This window comes from Ogataea angusta (assembly GCF_019207475.1).
Source record: "Ogataea angusta isolate 61-244 chromosome Unknown 61-244_NODE_9_length_489604_cov_89.567313, whole genome shotgun sequence".
Lineage (NCBI taxonomy): Eukaryota > Fungi > Ascomycota > Pichiomycetes > Pichiales > Pichiaceae > Ogataea > Ogataea angusta.
Genome location: NW_025065223.1, coordinates 237,224 through 256,084, shown reverse-complemented (window position 1 = coordinate 256,084; position 18,861 = coordinate 237,224). Strand labels below are relative to the sequence as shown.

Here is an 18,861-nt window from a genome sequence, read left to right as displayed (position 1 = left end):
GTCAACAGTCACTCACTGTTTCGTCGCTATCAAATTGGTCCACTCTCTGGAAATACGTTGCACGCTGCGCGGATCTCGTATTCTCGTTGGCCTGGAAAAGCCCGCCAAAGTCGGTCGACGATGGCCCGTACAAGAGCAGCAGATTGAAGTTGTTTGGTGTCAAAAGACTAAGCGGGTTTCGGCTTGCCAGGCTAGGCTCGATATTTTCGTGCCCAAAACTGGGACTCTGGAAGCTCATTTCAGGAGTCGAGGTCTGGCGCATATTAGAGGGTATCAGGGGCGCTCCCAGCACCCTACGTGGTGATGGAGTTTTTGGTGGAAGACTCTGCTTCTCCGGAGGAATATTTTCGCGCTGCTCAGACTCCAGCTTGCGTTGCAACACCTTTTTGGTGTAGACCTTGCTGGAATATTTTTTGCCTGGCTTGCTCACGGTCACCGGTCCAGAACCGGGAGCAGCATTGAGAACCTTAAACATCTCTATAAGTATGTCGAGCTTGCGTCTACTCAGTCTGCTCACTTTTGTGTGGTCTCCATGGGCTATGCTGAAATCTCCGACAGACTCTGCCGTTGCGATCAAGTCTTTTGCTTGGAACCGGAAACTCTTCACTATGCATACCAGCAGGTCAATCCGCTCTTCCTTGCGCAAATGGTCTGGTTCTTTGTGGCGACAAGTCTCCGGCCACCACAACGGCTTGGACCGGTCTCCAAGCTTGTAAGGATACCTGCTCTGTTTTTTAGGCTCGATGAGCCTTATCCATGCCTTCGCCAGTAACTTGCATGGAATCTGCTGGAATTCGTCAAAGCATTGAACAAGGTACTCGTCCACTTCGTGCGAGTCCGAAGGGTCGATCTCAATTGTCTTGAAAGTCGACTCAATCACAGAAGTTTCATCCACTGAGGAGCCCGTAGTGTCAGCCTCTTTGGGAACGCTATTGAACTCTGGCGCCAACAAGGCGTGGTTGGTGTCTGAGAGGGTGTACTCGCATTTGAGCCCAAAATCTCGATATAAAGCTTCTGTCAGCTCCCGCAGTTCGCGTAACTTGTCTTTCAGCTGTGTCATTACTGATGAGTACAATGGTATGGGTCATCTTGGTATATATAAGTGAGAAGTTAAACACTAATGGTAGCCAAACTGTCGCAGTGTCGACTCACATCGGCTCGTGGAGACAGGCTTGAAACAAGCTTGAGCCGTGCAATTACGTAATCTATTCCTCTTTTTTTTATCAGAATCAGTCCTGAATGTCTAATGAGAGTCTGGAAGAGTCTTTGAAACACCTGACTCTGGAGTCTATTCGGCAGCATCCGACTAAGACCAGGGAAGACATTGCGCTGGAATTTTTCGAGCTAGGCAGCAACAAGGAGCAGGCCGGCTCGTTGAGCGAAGCAATCGATTACTATCGGAAGGCGTACAAGCTGGATGAAAAGGTTGATCTGCGCTACCGCGAGAACCTCGTGAAGAACCTGCCGGTGCCGGAAAAGCGTAAGGACGGCTCTGTGCACAACGGATTCACGAAATTGGATCTCAGCAAAATCAAAGTGAAGCCGTTGCTGGAGTCTTTTCACGATGCTGTTCTACATCCCATAGACGAGGAAAAGCCCATTTGGCTGGAGACCTTGCCGGACGAGGTCATTAACAATATTCTAGATACTCTGATCTGCAGCGACACGCCGTCGTGGTTCAATTTTGCCATGTCGTGCAAAAAGCTCGCCTGGCTCGGCTTCGGCCAGGCTGCCAGTTGGAGACGGCTGTGCATGCTGGTGTATCCGAGACAGGTGTACGACGACTCTGAACGGGTGCTCAATGGCGTTACAGCCGATCAGTGGCAGATGGTTCGGATCTGGGACCACAGCTGGCACAAGATGCTGAGCGAGCGACCGTTCATCAAGTTCAACGGGCTCTACATCAGCGTGGTGAATTACCAGCGCGAGGGAGGCCGTGCAGAGTTCTCCAACCAGTGGAACCTGCCGTTCCGCATGATAACCTATTATCGCTACAACAGATTTTTCCCCGACGGGAGCTGCCAAAAATTGCTTACGATAATGCAGCCCCAGGAAGTTGTGCCCAAATTTTACAGAAACTGGAGACAGCTCTTCGGGACGAGCGAGTGGGAACGGGTCTACGAAGGAACCTGGTCAATGAGTATTGACGGGCATGTGCGGTGCAATTGCAAGGGTCCCGTGCCGATGTACACGTTTGTGGACGAGCTCCAGATCGTCAATGGTGGGAAGTACGCACGACACCATAAGCTCAACTGGAAGCGCATGGGTTTTGTCAATAAGGAGACCCTGGACGAGGGCGATCTGGATATCAGCAACGAGCGCAGTTTTGCGTTCAGCAGGGTCAAATCATACAGCGAGCACGAAACGCGTGACGTTATAGAGGATATACATAGTATTTAAAGTAAAAAATTTTCCGGTTCCCCAGATCGGCCGCAAGGTTCATCGGGTCTCCGGAGAACCCCGAACCCGGCATTTTTTCTCCTGGCGGCGCAACCATGTGGGATATAGGGTGAATGGAATGGGATGACTTGCAACCTATAAATACGGTCATTGTGCACCGCATCCAACAATTCCCACATGGCACAAATTAACCCAACCACGCTGGATAACGTGAAAATCCTAGGCGAAGTCTCGGACAAGCCTCTTTTGTCCCAGGCCACTCCTAGAGACATTCTGACGAAAGATGCCCTGAAGTTCATTGTCCTGCTTCACAGAAGCTTCAACGAGACCCGCAAACAGCTCCTGGAAAACAGACAAAAGGTCCAGGCAAAGCTGGACGCCGGCGAGTCGCTGCACTTCCTCGAGGAGACGAAATACATCAGGGACGACCCTAACTGGAAATGTCTGCCTACCCATCCTAAACTGCAGTGCCGTAAGATTGAGATCACTGGTCCGCCAGACGCAAAGATGATCGTCAATGCCTTCAACACAGACGTGTTCACGTACATGACGGATTTTGAGGACTCGTGTTCTCCAACTTGGAACAACATGATTTATGGCCAGGTCAATCTGTACGATGCCATTAGAGACAGAATTGACTTTACCAACCAGTCCACTGGAAAACGGTACAAAATCAACAGAGAGGGCAGAAGAGTGCCTGTGATGATTGTCAGACCAAGAGGCTGGCACATGGTGGACAAGCACATTTTGGTCGACGGAGAGCCTATCTCTGCCTCGATCATGGACTTTGGTCTGTTCTTCTTCCACAACGCAAAATTCCTGCTCTCGCAGGGCCTTGCTCCATTTTTCTATCTGCCAAAGATGGAACACTACAAGGAGGCTCAGCTGTGGAATGACATCTTCTGCGTTGCTCAGGACTGCCTCGAAATCCCTAGAGGAACCATCAAGGCCACCGTTTTGATTGAAACCCTGCCTATTTCGTACCAACTGGATGAGGTTCTGTACGCCCTCAGAGACCACTCTGCTGGATTGAACTGTGGAAGATGGGATTACATGTTCTCCACCATCAAAAGACTGAGGAATCAAAAACAACATATTCTGCCTGATAGGCACCAGGTCACCATGACAGTTCCTTTCATGACCAACTACGTCAAACAGCTCATCAAGATCTGCCACAAGAGAGGCGTCCACGCCATGGGAGGTATGGCTGCCACCATTCCTATCAAGGACGATCCAGAGAGAAACGCAGCTGCCATGGAGGCCGTGAGACAGGACAAGCTCAGAGAAGTCCTTGCAGGCCACGACGGAACCTGGATTGCTCACCCGGGACTGCTCCCTACCGCCCTGTCCGTCTTCCAGGAACACATGCCTACTCCTAACCAGGTCCACGTCCAAAAGAACGTCGAGATTACAGAGGCTGATCTCGTCGATACCAACATTCCTGGCGGCAAGATCACCATGAAAGGTGTGAGTGCCAACATCTACATCGGTCTCAACTACATGGAGAGCTGGCTCAGAGGCCTTGGTTGCGTGCCTATCAACAACTTGATGGAAGATGCTGCCACCGCAGAGGTTTCCAGATTGCAATTGTACTCCTGGTGTAAACACGCAGTCAAGATGGACGATACCGGCAAGACGATCACTCCAGAATTCATCAGCAAGCTGATTGACGAAGAGGCAGAGAGATGCGCTGCCAACAAGCCAAACAACAAGTTCAAGATCGCTGCAGACTGCCTCAAAAAGGAAATTAATGGCCACACCGAGGTGGCCGAGTTCCTGACCACCTTACTTTACGATGACATTGTCACCATCGGACCAGAAGTTGATATCTCTTCTCTGAAATGAAAAATCTGGGTATTTATTCGGTTGCATTTGGTTGAATTCGTATATTATTGTCCGTACATTCGGGTGTCCACCGCATCCAGCATCCCTTGTAGACAGCGCTTGAGGTTCTTGACATTAGCGGGCGAGAACTTGCGTAGGTTTTGGGAAATGAGCAGTTCGGGGTTCATTGGCTTCTCGTTGTACAGAAGTTCGTGCAAGTTCAACGCGAATTGCTCGTAGTAGTCGAACGACTGTCTTAAGAAATGGAAGTAAGGACCAAAGTTCTGGTAGCGAATACCAAACGAGTGAAGCAGCTGTTTCATACTGTTTGCAAGTTCCACAAACGTCATTGAGTCAATCTGTTCAAGCTTCAATAACGCATAGTTCTTTAGGTCTTCTTTTGTTAGCTGGGAGTTCAGATCTCCGTGCTTGGCGGCGTGCTTTTCATTCTCTAATTTGAGCGACTCAATGAGATATTCGTAATCTTCCAGTCGTTTGGTCAAATGCTGCTGTTCTTCCAGCAATTGATCTATATGGTTTCGTGCTTCATGCAAATCCGACGAAAGATGTCCTTTCTCCTTTTCTGTCTGTATTTTATATGTGTCCAGCTGCTCGGAAATTTCAGATCTGAGCTTCTCAGAACTCAAAACCTTTTGCGTCTTATCCTCCAAGTCTACCCGTAGACTCTCCTTCTCTTTCTTTAAGGTTTGGTTCTGCTCAAGAGAGATATTTAGCTCTTTCTTGACGTTCTCCAGATCTGCACTTACTCCGTGGAGCTCACCTGCCTCAGCTTCGGCTGTTTCCTTTTCCACGGTCAACTTGGCAACTAAGTCAATTTGTTCCTTTAATTTCATCTCAAGCTCAGAGTTCTCCTTCTCCGAATCGAGTAATTTGGTCTTCTGGTCCTGCGCAGCGGTCTTCAAATTTTCATTCTCCAGTTCCAACGACTCTTTCGACTTCCGCAGTGAGTCAAGATCCTTTTGTAATTCTTCCCTACCCAAAATCATTTCCTTAAAAGAGTCCAGCTCTTTCTGGATAACACTTCGGCTGTCTATCAGGGAGTCTATTCTTTTATGCAGATCTTCTATCTCTTTGTTCTTCGCATCCAGATCGCTTGTTAGTTTGGTATTCTGCGAGCTCAACTCCTCCATCTTAGTTTCAAGCTGATCCTTTTCTGTCTGTAAAGATTTGAGTTTCTGAACATAGTGATGGTTCTCTTTATCCTGAACGGTATCATCAAATTTAACCACCAGCTTCTGAACCTGGTTTGGTTCCGATTTTGCACTGTCAAGACGTTCATTTAAAACGTTTCTGTGATGGCTCTGAAGTATTCCAACATTCTGCGGCGGAACCACCCTCGGAGTGGACGATGCCACAGAGTTGGGTATCGGCGTTTGGAAGTCAAGAACCGGCTCATCGTTTTCTTTGTACTCTTTTTCGCGGGCTTGCAGAGCTCGCCCAAACGCGCTCTCGTGTCCTCGATCGGATCTTCTGTTCAAAACCATATCTATAAACTCGTTCTCATTGAAAGTATCCTCAAAACTCTTATTATCGAAATGAAGATGAAGTTCAGAGGAATCTGCAAGGTAGTCCAGATCCTCGGAAGTCGCAGAATTGGAGCGCTGGCGCATGGTGTTCAAATGGTAGCGCCAGTTGAATGAACAATAAACAAACAAAATATAAACAGACATTTTTCGCGGAGCGCTTTTCGAGTCGCGTCGATCGACCTACAATAACACTGCTCTCGTTTCTCATCAATGACTCGCTATTTACCCTATCAGCTGCTTGAGCCGTCTATTAACATCTTGAAGCCGATCAATTTCCTCTATCGAGTGCATCATGACGTTGTATTTGGACATTGTTTTGCGCTTGCTTTTCGGCTTGCTACCATCGCCTCTGGTCTGTCGTAGATACACAGGAGACGAACTTATGAGATCGCACAGGTCGTCAAATGCGTTCTTTATCATTGCGCGCCGTTTCTGCTCCGACGCCGAGTGGTTCAGCTTCTTCTCCTCCTCTGTGAGCAGCTTTTTGGAAAAAGAATTGCTCCGTTGTCGTTTTTGGCAGTTTTCTTGGGCCAGCTTCTCCTCTTGCGTCAGAGTCGACGGCAGAGACTGCGCCCCGTCGTCTCTCTTGATGATCACCTCCAGCTCGGTCTCAGGGAGCTTTTTCGAGTCCTTTATTGAGCTGGCCAGAGGGTCAATAGAGTGCCAGTGTTTGGAGAGGTTCGACAAGTTCTGGTCGTTGGCGATCGAGTCCAGAAAGTTCTCAAGCGCAGACGTTTCGGACACGGAAAGAAGCTCTGACGACTGCTGTCGAGCCAGACCCACCAGGTTCGCAGAATAGCTCAGGTTGTTGAACGTGGTGAGCAAATTCCTTGTGTTTGGCGACACAGGCGACGTGGCCTGGGCAGGACTTGACTCGCCAAAATGAAACGACGAGGACGATCGCGCAAAAAAGCTGTTTTTGTCGGGAAGTTTGGTGTTTTCCGGGGTCAAGGGTCGCGAAAGCTGTTCCTGGACAAGTTTCGGCGATCTATAGAAAGGCGACAGCCCCGTGGACACGACATTGGTTATCGGCGGTGTCTGCGGGACCGTGGTCGACTGGTCAGTAGAACTGGAGCCAGGGGTAGTTTGCGAGCCGGCGGAGTGTTTGATCGCGGCGGAGAGCTCGGCGTTCGAAGGAACGCCCGCATCGAGTTCATTAGTCATTAGCATGTACGCCGTGTCAAAGTCAAGGTCTGCGGAAAAATAATCGGGCTGGTGTGCGTTGTTGTGCCCGTTGGCCTCGTTGGTGTCCCAGGCGGCGTTCATGTTGCCTTGGGCTGGGGAATTTGCAAACCCAGGAGAGAACAAGCCCGAGCTTGGGCTCTTTGAACTGCTGGGCGGAATCTCAAGCGACATCTTGCACGTCTTTAAAGATCAGAAGCACGGGTCCAAATTTCGGGTCCTGATCTTCTCTGTCGAAGAAAAATCACATGCTTACCCCAAAATTATTAGGTTGTTACCGTACACAAGAATGACAGACAGACTCTATAGTTACCTAGTTGATGACGCCGGCGCGCAGCTTTTGCAGAATCTGCTCGTCTGTTTCAGAGCCGTCTTTCTGGATGACGCCGGCGGTTTTCAGGACCGACTTCGTGCCGAGAATGTCCTTTTCGAAATCGATTTTTTGGACGTCGCCAGCAAACTTTACAGTCTTTTGCCACTCCTTGGCGTCCTCATACGTATAATCCAGATGGTCAGCGATATATTTTGCGGCCTCGTCCTTGTGGCTGTTGTAGTACTCAACACCCTGCTGCACAGCCTTCAAAAAGGACGACACGTGCGCTTGCTCCACACTTTTGCTGGAGACAATAACCCACGACGACCATGGAGTGTAGATCTCGCCAATCTTCTTGATCTCGCCGTTGTCGTAGTATTTCTTGCTTGTGAAATGCTCCCACATGAACGCGTCCGAGGCCTCAACACCGTCCTTTCTGTTGACCGAGTCTCTGAGGTTCTTGAAGTTGTCCAAAACGACAAACTTCTTGAAAAATGGGCTCTTGAAGTGGCGCTGTAAACCCAGAACAAAAGACATCACGTACGAGCCCGAACCAATCCGACTGACTCCAATCGATGCGTCTTGAAGCTGGGTCTCGGAAGTCAGGTCGGAGCGCTGGGCACCGGTGGAAATGGCCCAGCAAAGAGGAGACTGCACATATGTGCCGGCAATCTGGTAGCTTTCGTGGTCGCCCTCGCAGATTCCTCTAACAAAGGCCTCTGTGAGTCCAATGGCGATGTCGATTTCGCGGCTCTTGAGAGACTGAATAAGGTGTCCTGAGCCCGACGGGTACTCAATCAGCTCGCATTCGATGCCATTTTGCGTAAAATATCCCTTCGTCTTGGAAAACTGCAGAGGAGTGGAAAAATGCTCTGGGATAAATCCTATCTTTAGAACCATGACGTTAGTGAACGAAAATTAATAATATTACATGTTGAATAATTTTTTCGTAGCCCAGAATCCTCGATTAGCGTCTTTTATAAATACAAGGTTTTAATAGCCACTCCCCCTCAGGTCGCTTCTGTCTCTTGGTCTCAAGAGCTTCCAGCTTGTTCTCCTTTTCAACAAATTTGCGCTTCTTTTCCTCCTTTGCCCTTCTCTCAGCTAGGATATCCGGTGGTGGCTTGAAGAACTCAAACCGAGTAAACATCTTGTTGGAGTCGTCGGTAGACTTGTGGAAAAATCCAAAACTCTTGAGAACCTCTATGAATTCGGTTCCCTTCTCGTCGCTCAGACGAGATTTGATTTCCGCAATCCACAGCTCCCCTCTTGGAGCCAGTAGTCTGTATGCTTCCCGAATGAAATCGAGGAAATTCGTACCCATCAGTGCCAAACAAAATATCACGATTGTGCAAGACTCGTCCGCAAGCGGAACGTTCTTGATGTCAGCCACTGTCACAAAGTTGTTGGCTTTCTTCAGGTCGAATGAGTGCACATCTATCTTTATCTTCTTCTTTTTTATTGATGACATAAACTTCTTCACGTCCTGCGCAAGTTGGGCCTCTCCGCATCCCATATCGGCAATTACCACTCTGCTATTTGCCAGTCCAGGAAGACCTCCTGGTGCATTGACGTGTCTGGTGGTAGCTCGAGTTTTGATTTGATTAACAAAGACATCAACGGGATTTTCCGGCCAGGACTGGACTTGTGATCTGAAACCCTCGTGGTACTCTTCAAATAGTTCTGGCTGCTCTTGTATCAGTCTCAAAGCCTCGTCAGACTTGATTGTGTAGAGTTGTTCGTTGATCCATCTGAACCTCGATCCGGCCAGCTTGGCCATCATTTTGCGTTGGAGTGGAGTAAGCGACGAGTTAGTTTCAGTCTGAGGAGCTTTGGAAGGTTTCTGCTGAACAGGCTTGGTCTTGGAATTATCAGAATTCACGGCAGAAGAAATGGTTGTGTCCTCCTGCTGGACCTGATCCACCTTGGAACCCTGCTTCTGGTTCTTTTTGTTCACCTTTTTTCCCTTCTTCTTTGTCGCATTATTTTCCTTAGCCGGCTTGGGCTTCGGAACGGCTTCAGCAACCTTCTTACCTTCCAAGCCCCATCCGTCAACTGCAAATAGAGACATAATTTTTTTAAAATAAAATTTCACACCTGAAAAATTGATATCAGTATTAATACAAAATATAAAATTGGAGCCTTAAAAAAATAATAGTCAAAACAACACAAAAACACTCAGTTCGACTCGGAACTTTTCTTGATGTAGGGCTCTGAATGGTCAGACGCAGACGATTTCTGAGCCGGAGCAGGGTTGGCGTACCCAACAGAGGAGGAAGGTGTATTGGTGGACGCTAGAGATCCTTGAGAAGCATTAGGATCTGCGGGAGGCTGATTGGAGGCCACCTGAGGGAGGTAGGCCTGCGAATTGTAGCTCGCATACGAGTTTGAATAGTGCATGCCACCGGAAGGCTGGGGCTTGTACCCGTAAAAGTAGTCAGACTTGACCTTGGGCTTATCATATCCCGACTCCGCTGGCTTGGCCTTTTTCTCCTCGCTTGGTTGTTCCGAAGAGCTATACTGCTGAGGCACGTAGTACGAATACGGCGGGACCGCAGCCGTCTTGCTCATCTGGGTCGTCGGAGTTCCCTGCTGTATCACTTTCTTGATATCCTTGACAAACAGGGGATACAGCAGGTCAACAATACCTTCTCTCTGAGCCATAGCAAGGGCTCTTTCAAAAGGAATCCACACCCCCTTGAGATGCATTGAGCCGATCTTGACAACATGCCTGGTCTTCTCGGCCTTCAGAATACCGTCTCTGCGGCCCCTGGTCATCTTGGCGACGTTCAAAAGTTTGGTTCCGTTGATCATGTCGTTATCTGCTCTTCTGACAACGGCAACGCCATTGGCTGCCACCTGGTAGCACAGCGTTTTCTCGTCCTCCCACATGGTCGTTGTTATCTTTGGCCTCATTCCCGCAGGTTGCACAGGCGTCTCTGACGTAGCCGTGTTGCCGGGAGTGTTGTAAACATACTGCATATGACCTTTGTATGACTGCCCGTACCCTGGATACTGTCCGTGTCTTGGATAGAAGGTGGAAGGGTGAGGCTGCGGGTAGTAGTAGCCCACCTGTTGTGGCTGCAGGGGTTGTTGTTGCGACTGGGTGGGAGGCTGGGGAGGATAGGAGTATTGCGAATAGTGGGAATGCGCTGTTGGATAGTACTGGTAAGACTGAGCCTCGTTTGCTGGAGGAGCGACTGCTCCGGGCTGCGATGCCTGCGCCGCCGCAGAGTCTCCGCTAGGTACGGCGGCAGTCTGGTACGGCTGGTAGTTGTAGGTTTGTGCCACTGGACCAGAAGGCATTACGCCCTGCTGATACGACTGGTAGCTCTGGTAGGGCTGGTAGTTTTGCTGGTACTGCGAGTACTGTTGGGACATTAACGAACGTATGTTTACTGCATCAATTGGTGAAGTTTCCTCAAGTATAAGCCCTTGCCAAAAAAACTTTCATTACATACATAAACACTTTTCAAAAAGTTCACCATTACTTTGCAGCACTGCTGCGCGCCTGTAGCATGCCAGATTTGCTTCCCGCGTGGTGCATGCAGTCCCTTGTCCGTGGCAGGCGTGCGCGAAAAAAAAATTTCGCCCGCGGACAGCTAAGCGAGACCGCTCCTGCCTCCAGCACCCACACTTTGCAATCCGCTTCCTCCCCTGGCAGTGGCTCAATGTATTTGTTCCTGTTGCATATGCCGACCTCAATTAACGGTCTTCTTTGCTCGCTGCTCCAGCAGGCCGCGTACGGCGCTGCCAATGTTGTGTATTCCCGATCCCTGTTTTCGTATTGTCGCTTGCGACGATACATCAGGGCAGGGCACATACTCCCGCTGATCTTTGCGCCTGCCGATCTTGGTAAATCGGCCCGGGGAGACAGCGCGTGCACGGGTGTTGTTCGTGCCTGATGTGGTTTTTCATCCGTAAAAAAAATTTCCATCTTCTCGACCATCTCCACAACATGTCTGGACAAACCAGCCCGTCTGCGTTTGTTGTTCTCCACATCACCACCACGGGCGACGACCTCGGCTCCTCCAAGGACTCCAGCGAGATCCTCGAGATCGCCTGGTCCGTCGTCGACTCGCAGTCGCTCGCCGAGATCAAGACCAACTCGTCGCTCGTCAAGCCCCTTACCACCCCTGTCACGCCGCTGTGCACCTCGCAGACTTCCCTAACCTGGGAAAACGTCAAGAACGCTCCCTCGCTGAGGGATTGCGTCCTGCTGTTGGAACAGGACATCGAGGAGCACCTCGTCTCCGCCAAAAAAGAATTCACGTTTGTTATCTTCAACAGCTGGAACCTCAGAATGCGGCTCCCAAAGGAAAGCAGAGAAAAGAGCATACAGCTGCCGTCGTATCTGGAGCACTCTCGGTACTTTGACCTCAAGAAGGAGTATCTCAAGTTCCAACAGTGCCAGTCTCAGGAAATAGATCACCCTGGCTCCCTTACCGTGTCGCACATTGTTTCCGCTCTCGATCTCGACGTAGCAGATATAAAGCCCGTGAACAGGTCGTACGGCGACTCTCTGACGCTCGCTATGCCCCGCCGCGCGGCCGATGAAGTGCAGGTGCTGATCAAGGTGATTGGCCATCTCCAGAAATTAGCTCCACAGGGCTCAAATATCCTCGAAACACCATACGACATGGCGTTGGACCTGGCACAGTTTGGGTCGGAAAAGTCCAGAATCCTGTATATGAGCAACTTGCCGGCAGATACGACGCAGGGCGAGCTGGAGTCCTGGTTCACCCAATATGGTGGCAGGCCTGTGTCATTCTGGACCGTGAAGAGCCCGCCAGTGTCAGAGTCGCAGAACAACAGCCGAACAGGGTCCAGCACCAGCAACAGCAGCGGCAGCAACAGCGTGAGCTCGCAATCGTCAGGTACGAAGCCAACTTGCTCTGGTTTTGCCGTGTTTGCTACCCACGAAGAAGCTCTAGACTCCTTGGCCATGACGGGGAGACTTTTGAACGACAGAATTGTAGAGGTGCAACCCTCGTCTGCTTCGGTGCTCGACAAGGCACACGACATTCTCACGCCGTTCCCGTCCTCGAAAAACAGACCCAGACCTGGCGACTGGACCTGTCCGTCGTGCGGTTTTTCCAACTTCCAGCGAAGAACAACGTGTTTCCGCTGCTCTTTCCCTGCTGCCTCCGCGGCTGCCGTGCAGGAGTCGATCAACACAGGTCAGTACTACCACAGACAATCAAACACCAACGGCTCGTCCAACGTGCCTTTTAGGGCCGGCGACTGGAAATGTCCAAACGAGACCTGCGCATACCATAATTTTGCCAAGAATGTCTGCTGCCTCAAATGTGGGGTGCCCAAACCGGCAGCAAACTCGTACAACGGCTACACGTACCACCAGGACGCATACAACTCCAACGTGGCCCAGCGCCGATCCTTCGCCACTCCGCAGTACAGCCACAACCTTCGTTCCAACGCTTCTGGCCCCGACACCTCTGCACCGGCAGCAGCTCAGGGCATCTACAACATGCTGCAGTACCCGCGGTCGGGGGCCGGAAGCAAGCAGGGCTCGCTCCCCGAGTCTGCCTCCGGCACGCCGTTGTTCCAGCCGATGCTCTCGCAGGGCAGCGCCTCGTCGTATTCTGGAAGCCTCGACGACTTCCAAGGCCTGTCCTCCCGCATCAATGGCCTCACTCTCGGCTCCCAGCCCTTGCAACAAACCCGTTCGGAACAAAGCCTGTACCACTCTGGCTTGCCTTCCTTCAACCTAGACCTCGATCTCTCCAAATGAGAGACCACTGTATAGATGATAGCATTATAATTTTGCACCGCCACATGGTCCGCTATTATCTGTCGCGCTAGTAATAATTTGTATGAGGACTAATTAATGCTACAAATCTGTGCCAATGCTGGAGAATTCAGATGAGCCTCCTCTTTTTGACCCCAGACGCCAGACACAGACCCTGTTCAAGGTGCAATTGTACTTCTGTTCCATCTTGGGCCTGGTGATCTTCCTCACTTTCTGTCTGGTCAGATACAAGTTCCCCCTGTTATATTCTGTGCGCCCGTATCGGAACAAGATGATACGCAGGCTCCCGAAAAGCTTTCTTGGCTGGCTCAAAGTTCTCCATTCGATCTCCGGAGACGAGATCATCCAAGTGGCCGGGCTCGACGCGTACGTGTTCCTCTGTTTCTTCCGCATGGGAATACGGATTTTTTGTACCATGACTGTGGCTGGGTTGCTGGTTCTGAGTCCCGTGAGGTATCTGCTGACCGGCAAGTTTGACAAGGAAATGACGGGGCTACAACTGTTCTACGGTGTGATGACGGGAGCGGCCAAGACTCCTGCCAGACACGACGATTCCGAACCAACAGGGTATCTGGTGGTGTGCACGATCTTCACGTATGTTTTCACTGCTACCGTCTTTTTTTTCCTGTTCAAAGAGACCTTGCACATCATCAAAACCAGACAACGCTGTCTGGGCTCGCAACGGTCGGTCACAGACCGAACGATCGTGATCTCCCATATTCCGGACTCGCTGAAAGACGAAGAGGCTTTGAAATCTCATATCGAGACCTTGGGAGTTGGTAACGTCGAGAAGGTCACGCTGGTGTACGACTACACGAAACTGCGGAACTTGTTTGACCGTCGCACAAAAATAATGCGCAAGCTTGAACAGCTGTACTCGAATTACTACGGACTCGAGACTCGCATTTTTAAAGACGTTGAGACCCCTTCGGCCAAGCTTAAACTGGACCTGCTCAGCCAGGAGCTTGATCTTGACGCGTCCGTGCCGCTTCCCAAGGCATACGACTCAAAGAATAGAGAGAAAAAGCGGCCTTTGGGCAGAATCACTGCGTTTGGCCCCAAAGTCGATCTTTTTGACTACTACTGCGGAGAGCTCATCCAGATGGACCAAAAAATAATGGTGGTGCGCGAGAAAGGAGACTTCAAGCCTATTCCCTCGGCATTCGTGACAATGGACTCTGTCAGCGACGCTCAGATGGCTGCGCAAGCCCTCTTCTCGCCTAAAGCGTTCCAGCTCATCACCTGTCTGGCACCGGCTCCTCTGGACGTCAACTGGGACAACTTGCATCTCAGCTCGAAATCCGTATTCATAAGGAAGAACATTGTGGAGCTGATCATCATCGCCTTTAGCATCTTGCTCATTATTCCTATTCGGTATCTGTCCTCGCTGCTCAACGTCAACGCCATCAAAAGAATATGGCCCGAGTTTGGTGACTACTTGATCAAACACGAAATTCTTAGGACCATCGTGACCGGTATCCTGCCGACCTACTTATTCACGCTCATCAACATTGCGCTTCCATACGTCATTTCCTTCCTCTCCAATTTGCAAGGTTTGGTTTCTAAAGGCGACGTTGATCTTTCAATCACACGCAAAAACTTCATGTACATTTTCTTCAACTTGTTCCTGGTGTTCACGCTGTTTGGTACCCTGTCCAGCTACAAGGCCCTGCTAACAGACACTACGAAAATCGCGCCTTTGCTGGCAACGTCGATCAAAAGTTTGTCGCTGTTCTACATCGACCTGATCTTGCTGCAGGGTCTGGTTATGTTTCCGGTCAAGTTGCTGCAGGCGGGAGATCTCGCATATATTTTTTGGGAGTACGTTTTGCGTCACTCGTGGCAGACTCCCAGAAGTTACAGAGACCTGTTTTACAAGCCTGCCATTTTTGAGGTCGGGCTCATTCTGCCCCAGCATCTGCTCATTTTCATCATCACCATCATCTACTCTGTGATCTCCACGAAAATCCTCACGTCTGGCCTGGTGTACTTTGTTCTAGGATACTACGTCTACAAGTATCAGCTGGTGTATTCCATGGTCCATCCATATCACAGTACAGGAAAGCTGTGGCCCATAGTGTTTCACAGAGTGTGTTTGGGGATGCTGTTTTTCCAGCTGCAAATGTTGGGCACGCTCGCTTTGGAGCAGTCGTTTGTGCTTGCTGCGCTAGTGGTGCCTCTGCTGCCAATGACGGTTGTGGTGATACTCTTTTTCAACCGCAACTACCTGCCCTTGCTGTTCTACATTGCTCTCGACGCCATAAAGACGTCAGGCGAGTCTGCAGAGACCGACGACTCCGACGAGCTGGGCTCTTTCCTTAGCTCGCCTGATGGGGCTGCCCGCAAACCGCGGCCCGGACGCAAGTCGGTGGTCATGCGCACTCCATCAGAGTCCCCAAGCCCCTCGCATACAGATCCAGAAGCGCTTTCTGCACACGTGCTGCGCAAACGCAGAAGCACGATTGACGAGGCGCGGGAGGCATGTCAGAGCTACATATATCCATTGTTGAAGGAACAGCTGGATGGACCCTGGGTCGGGTTTGAGGGAGACGAGATCGACGTCGTCAGGTACTACGCTACTGAGTCGAGGATTGTCTCGGACATTGTCAGACAGAAGATTTCCTCCATTGAGTACGACTAAAGCCATGGACGGCTGGAGTTATCCGAGATCTCGGTTCAGAGTTTTTTTCCAGCATAGCCACGCGATCACGCTTCGAATTATTTTTAGACATGGCGCAGCTGATACAAAACCAAAATATAGAATTATATTAATCTGTAACAAAGCTATCTGAGAATTCTTTAGATATGGTACAAAATGACAATCCGTTTCGATTAGACGACGACGACTCTGTTGAGGAACAGAGCTTGCATAACAATCCGTTTCAGCAGATAGTCGACGACGATATACAACAGGATTCCAGCCACGCTCACAGGAGTACCTTTGATCTGAACGAATACCAGGACTCATACCACGAAGCAGGTCCTTCTCCGATGCGCCACTCCATTCTTCGCCCGCCCTCGAATGTTTACGACGCGACACAGTCTAGCTTCTCATCAAACAGCTCGTTTCTGGGGTCCGAAAAAGTCCCGGCCGAGTCGTACACCAGGCCAGTGATATACCAGCCCCCAGTGCCGCCAATGCCTTATCAGCAAAGTTATCCCGTGTTCCAGTCTTTTATGAGGGACGGGGATGAGCCCGTCATTGAGGATCTGTTTTTCGACAAGACAGAGAACGACGCTATCCAGCCTCTCAATGTGGCTACCTCAGGTGACACCAAGGTCCAATTGCTGGACGACAAACACTACAGCTTTGATTTCCCGGTTCCCAAACAGCTGGTTGCGCGCATCCCGTTTGAGGACGCCAAAAACCTGACAGAGTTCACGTATTTGAGATACCATGCCATTACAGCAGACCCTAAGGACTTTACCAGCGGCGACCTCGAGAAGAGACAGGACATTGTGAATTATCCGTTGCGGCCGAATCTGTATGGCGTGCGACGCGAGACGGAGCTCATGATCGTGTGCACCATGTACAACGAGGACGAGGTTCTGTTGGGCCGCACGCTAAAGGGTGTTTTCAAAAACATTAAAACCATGTACAACTTGCCGGAGAAAGACTCCAACGAGCACCCGTTTGGCAAAAACGCGTGGAAAAAGATTGTGGTGGTGATAGTTAGCGACGGGCGCTCGAAGATCCACGAGAGATCCAAGGCTCTACTCACTTTGCTGGGATGCTACCAGGAGGGTGTGATCCAGGAGAAGGTGAACGGCGACGACGTCAATGCTCATCTGTTTGAGTACACCACCACTTTTGGTATTGGACAGTTCGACTACCATCGTGGGGACGAGGGTAAGGGTTTCACTGTTCCGTTGGTCACGGAGCAGACTGTGCCTGTGCAGATGATGTTTTTACTCAAGGAGCAGAACAAGCAGAAGATCAACTCGCACAGATGGGCGTTCAACTTTCTGTGTCCGAACCTGAACCCGAAAATAGTGTGTTTGCTGGACGTTGGCACGGAGCCAGGCCCGGACTCGATCTACAAGCTTTGGCAGGCATTCAAGGACCCGCAGGTCGGAGGAGCCTGTGGAGAGATCAGGGCCATGCTAGGGAAAAAAATGAGTCCGAACGACGAGGGCTCGGTCATGGAGAAACTAGGACGCTGGGTCGTGCGGACCTTTTCCGACGTCAAATGCGTTGTGCTGAATCCGCTCACTGCCGCACAGAACTTCGAGTACAAAATATCCAATATTCTTGACAAGCCGATGGAGTCGGCATTTGGTTTCGTCACCGTTCTTCCCGGTGCATTCAGCGCGTACAGATACGAGGCGTTGCAAGGAGACCCTCTGGAGGCATACTTCCACGGAGAAGACATGAAAACTAACACAGAGAAGCCTGCCGGTACGCTGGAGTCCAACATGTACCTGGCAGAAGACAGAATTCTGTGTTTTGAGCTGGTGGCCAAGAAGGGAGCGTCGTACGTGCTGCGGTACGTCCACGACGCGTTTGGAGTCACCGACGTGCCGGGAAACATTGCAGAGTTCATTAACCAGCGGCGGAGATGGCTCAACGGCTCGTTCTTTGCTGCGCTCTACTCGGTGATGCATTTCTATCGGATAATCCGTTCCAAGCACGGTTTTGGCCGCAAACTCGTCCTGCTGGTGGAGGTGGTGTATCAGACGATCAACATCGGTCTTTCGTGGCTCTCCATCTCGTTCTACTTCCTGGTGTTCCGCATACTCACTTTGGGACTGGCAGACACATCGGTCGGGTTCAAGGCCGGTAACATACTCGCTGTGGTGTTCTTGTGGCTCTACATTGCAGCTCTGGCGCTCACGTTTATCATCTCGTTCGGCAACAAGCCCAAGGACGCCAAACGGCTGTACCAGCTCGCGTTCCTGCTCTTTTCCATAGTGATGGCCTACATGATTTTCTGCGTGATCATGCTCACGATCGCGTCTGTGCACACAATCCAAAGCGAGATAGCGGCCTCTACGAAAAGCAAGGTACTGGCGTACCTCGGAAACTCCAAGTTCCGCGACCTGACCGTGGCACTCTCGTCCACGTACGCCCTGTACGTTTTAGGGTCGCTGCTGTTTTTCGAGTTCTTCCACTTGTTTGGTTGCAGTCTGCAGTACATCTTCCTGAGCCCGGCATACATCAACGTGTTGAGTGTCTTTGCGTTCTGCAACATCCACGACATTTCGTGGGGAACTAAGGGAGCACTCAAGGTTGAGGAGGTGGGCAAGAAAGAGGCCAATAAGAGCGAGCGTTCGAACGAGCTGATCTTATCGGAGGCCCTGCAGGACCCTGACGAGCTGTATCTACTGGCTAACAGCAACATCTCCAAGCCTGAGACGGTGAAAAAGGAAAGCACGTTAAAAACCTCGGAACGGAATTATGCCTTGGGAAGAACGTACACGGTGCTTGCATGGCTCGTATCGAACTTTATAATTTTGGTGCTTGTGCTGCGAACGGGGGGACTGGACGACTACAGTGATTACGAGGACTCTAGCAGCTCCACTACCAGCAAGGTGAAGAGAAGCGTGGATAATAAGAGCTCCAACAGGTTCATGACGTTCGTGCTTTGGTGTGTGTGCTGTCTGGCGCTGGTCCGCTTCTTTGGCGTGGTAGTCTACAGACTGGACACTTTTTTCCGCAAACGTCGCTACCACAAGCACCCAGTGGTTTAGAAATATTATTCTCGGAATTAGTTCTGCACATCGCTAATAATATGAGTGCAAAAATATTCGCGCATGCCGAACCGATCAGTTGACGTGAAACGGATCTTTTAGTAATCATTGAGTAAGTATCTATTTGAATAATA

General features: G+C 50.5%; 11 protein-coding genes across 11 annotated transcripts; 5 read left to right on the top strand and 6 right to left on the bottom strand.

Annotated features, from left to right (window-relative positions):
• Position 1: 1 nt before the first annotated feature.
• On the bottom strand, positions 2-1,060 carry KL928_004314 (uncharacterized protein; the record flags this gene model as incomplete). The annotated part of the gene is made up of 1 exon (XM_043204999.1): positions 2-1,060. The coding sequence occupies one exon, from the start codon at positions 1,058-1,060 to the stop codon at positions 2-4; it is 1,059 nt and encodes a 352-aa protein (XP_043058381.1).
• Positions 1,061-1,239: 179 nt separating this feature from the next.
• KL928_004313 (uncharacterized protein) lies at positions 1,240-2,400 on the top strand (the record flags this gene model as incomplete). Its single annotated transcript, XM_043204998.1, has 1 exon — positions 1,240-2,400. One exon carries the CDS (start codon positions 1,240-1,242, stop codon positions 2,398-2,400), a length of 1,161 nt encoding a protein of 386 aa, XP_043058380.1.
• Positions 2,401-2,577: 177 nt separating this feature from the next.
• Positions 2,578-4,245, top strand: KL928_004312 (uncharacterized protein; the record flags this gene model as incomplete). The annotated part of the gene is made up of 1 exon (XM_043204997.1): positions 2,578-4,245. The coding sequence occupies one exon, from the start codon at positions 2,578-2,580 to the stop codon at positions 4,243-4,245; it is 1,668 nt and encodes a 555-aa protein (XP_043058379.1).
• A 44-nt stretch (positions 4,246-4,289) lies between these two features.
• On the bottom strand, positions 4,290-5,855 carry KL928_004311 (uncharacterized protein; the record flags this gene model as incomplete). The annotated part of the gene is made up of 1 exon (XM_043204996.1): positions 4,290-5,855. One exon carries the CDS (start codon positions 5,853-5,855, stop codon positions 4,290-4,292), a length of 1,566 nt encoding a protein of 521 aa, XP_043058378.1.
• A 138-nt stretch (positions 5,856-5,993) lies between these two features.
• On the bottom strand, positions 5,994-7,127 carry KL928_004310 (uncharacterized protein; the record flags this gene model as incomplete). The annotated part of the gene is made up of 1 exon (XM_043204995.1): positions 5,994-7,127. The coding sequence occupies one exon, from the start codon at positions 7,125-7,127 to the stop codon at positions 5,994-5,996; it is 1,134 nt and encodes a 377-aa protein (XP_043058377.1).
• A 139-nt stretch (positions 7,128-7,266) lies between these two features.
• Positions 7,267-8,166, bottom strand: KL928_004309 (uncharacterized protein; the record flags this gene model as incomplete). The annotated part of the gene is made up of 1 exon (XM_043204993.1): positions 7,267-8,166. One exon carries the CDS (start codon positions 8,164-8,166, stop codon positions 7,267-7,269), a length of 900 nt encoding a protein of 299 aa, XP_043058376.1.
• Positions 8,167-8,233: 67 nt separating this feature from the next.
• Positions 8,234-9,337, bottom strand: KL928_004308 (uncharacterized protein; the record flags this gene model as incomplete). Its single annotated transcript, XM_043204992.1, has 1 exon — positions 8,234-9,337. One exon carries the CDS (start codon positions 9,335-9,337, stop codon positions 8,234-8,236), a length of 1,104 nt encoding a protein of 367 aa, XP_043058375.1.
• Positions 9,338-9,444: 107 nt separating this feature from the next.
• Positions 9,445-10,647, bottom strand: KL928_004307 (uncharacterized protein; the record flags this gene model as incomplete). The annotated part of the gene is made up of 1 exon (XM_043204991.1): positions 9,445-10,647. The coding sequence occupies one exon, from the start codon at positions 10,645-10,647 to the stop codon at positions 9,445-9,447; it is 1,203 nt and encodes a 400-aa protein (XP_043058374.1).
• A 577-nt stretch (positions 10,648-11,224) lies between these two features.
• Positions 11,225-13,018, top strand: KL928_004306 (uncharacterized protein; the record flags this gene model as incomplete). Its single annotated transcript, XM_043204990.1, has 1 exon — positions 11,225-13,018. The coding sequence occupies one exon, from the start codon at positions 11,225-11,227 to the stop codon at positions 13,016-13,018; it is 1,794 nt and encodes a 597-aa protein (XP_043058373.1).
• Positions 13,019-13,133: 115 nt separating this feature from the next.
• Positions 13,134-15,677, top strand: KL928_004305 (uncharacterized protein; the record flags this gene model as incomplete). The annotated part of the gene is made up of 1 exon (XM_043204989.1): positions 13,134-15,677. One exon carries the CDS (start codon positions 13,134-13,136, stop codon positions 15,675-15,677), a length of 2,544 nt encoding a protein of 847 aa, XP_043058372.1.
• Positions 15,678-15,841: 164 nt separating this feature from the next.
• On the top strand, positions 15,842-18,727 carry KL928_004304 (uncharacterized protein; the record flags this gene model as incomplete). The annotated part of the gene is made up of 1 exon (XM_043204988.1): positions 15,842-18,727. One exon carries the CDS (start codon positions 15,842-15,844, stop codon positions 18,725-18,727), a length of 2,886 nt encoding a protein of 961 aa, XP_043058371.1.
• Positions 18,728-18,861: the final 134 nt, after the last annotated feature.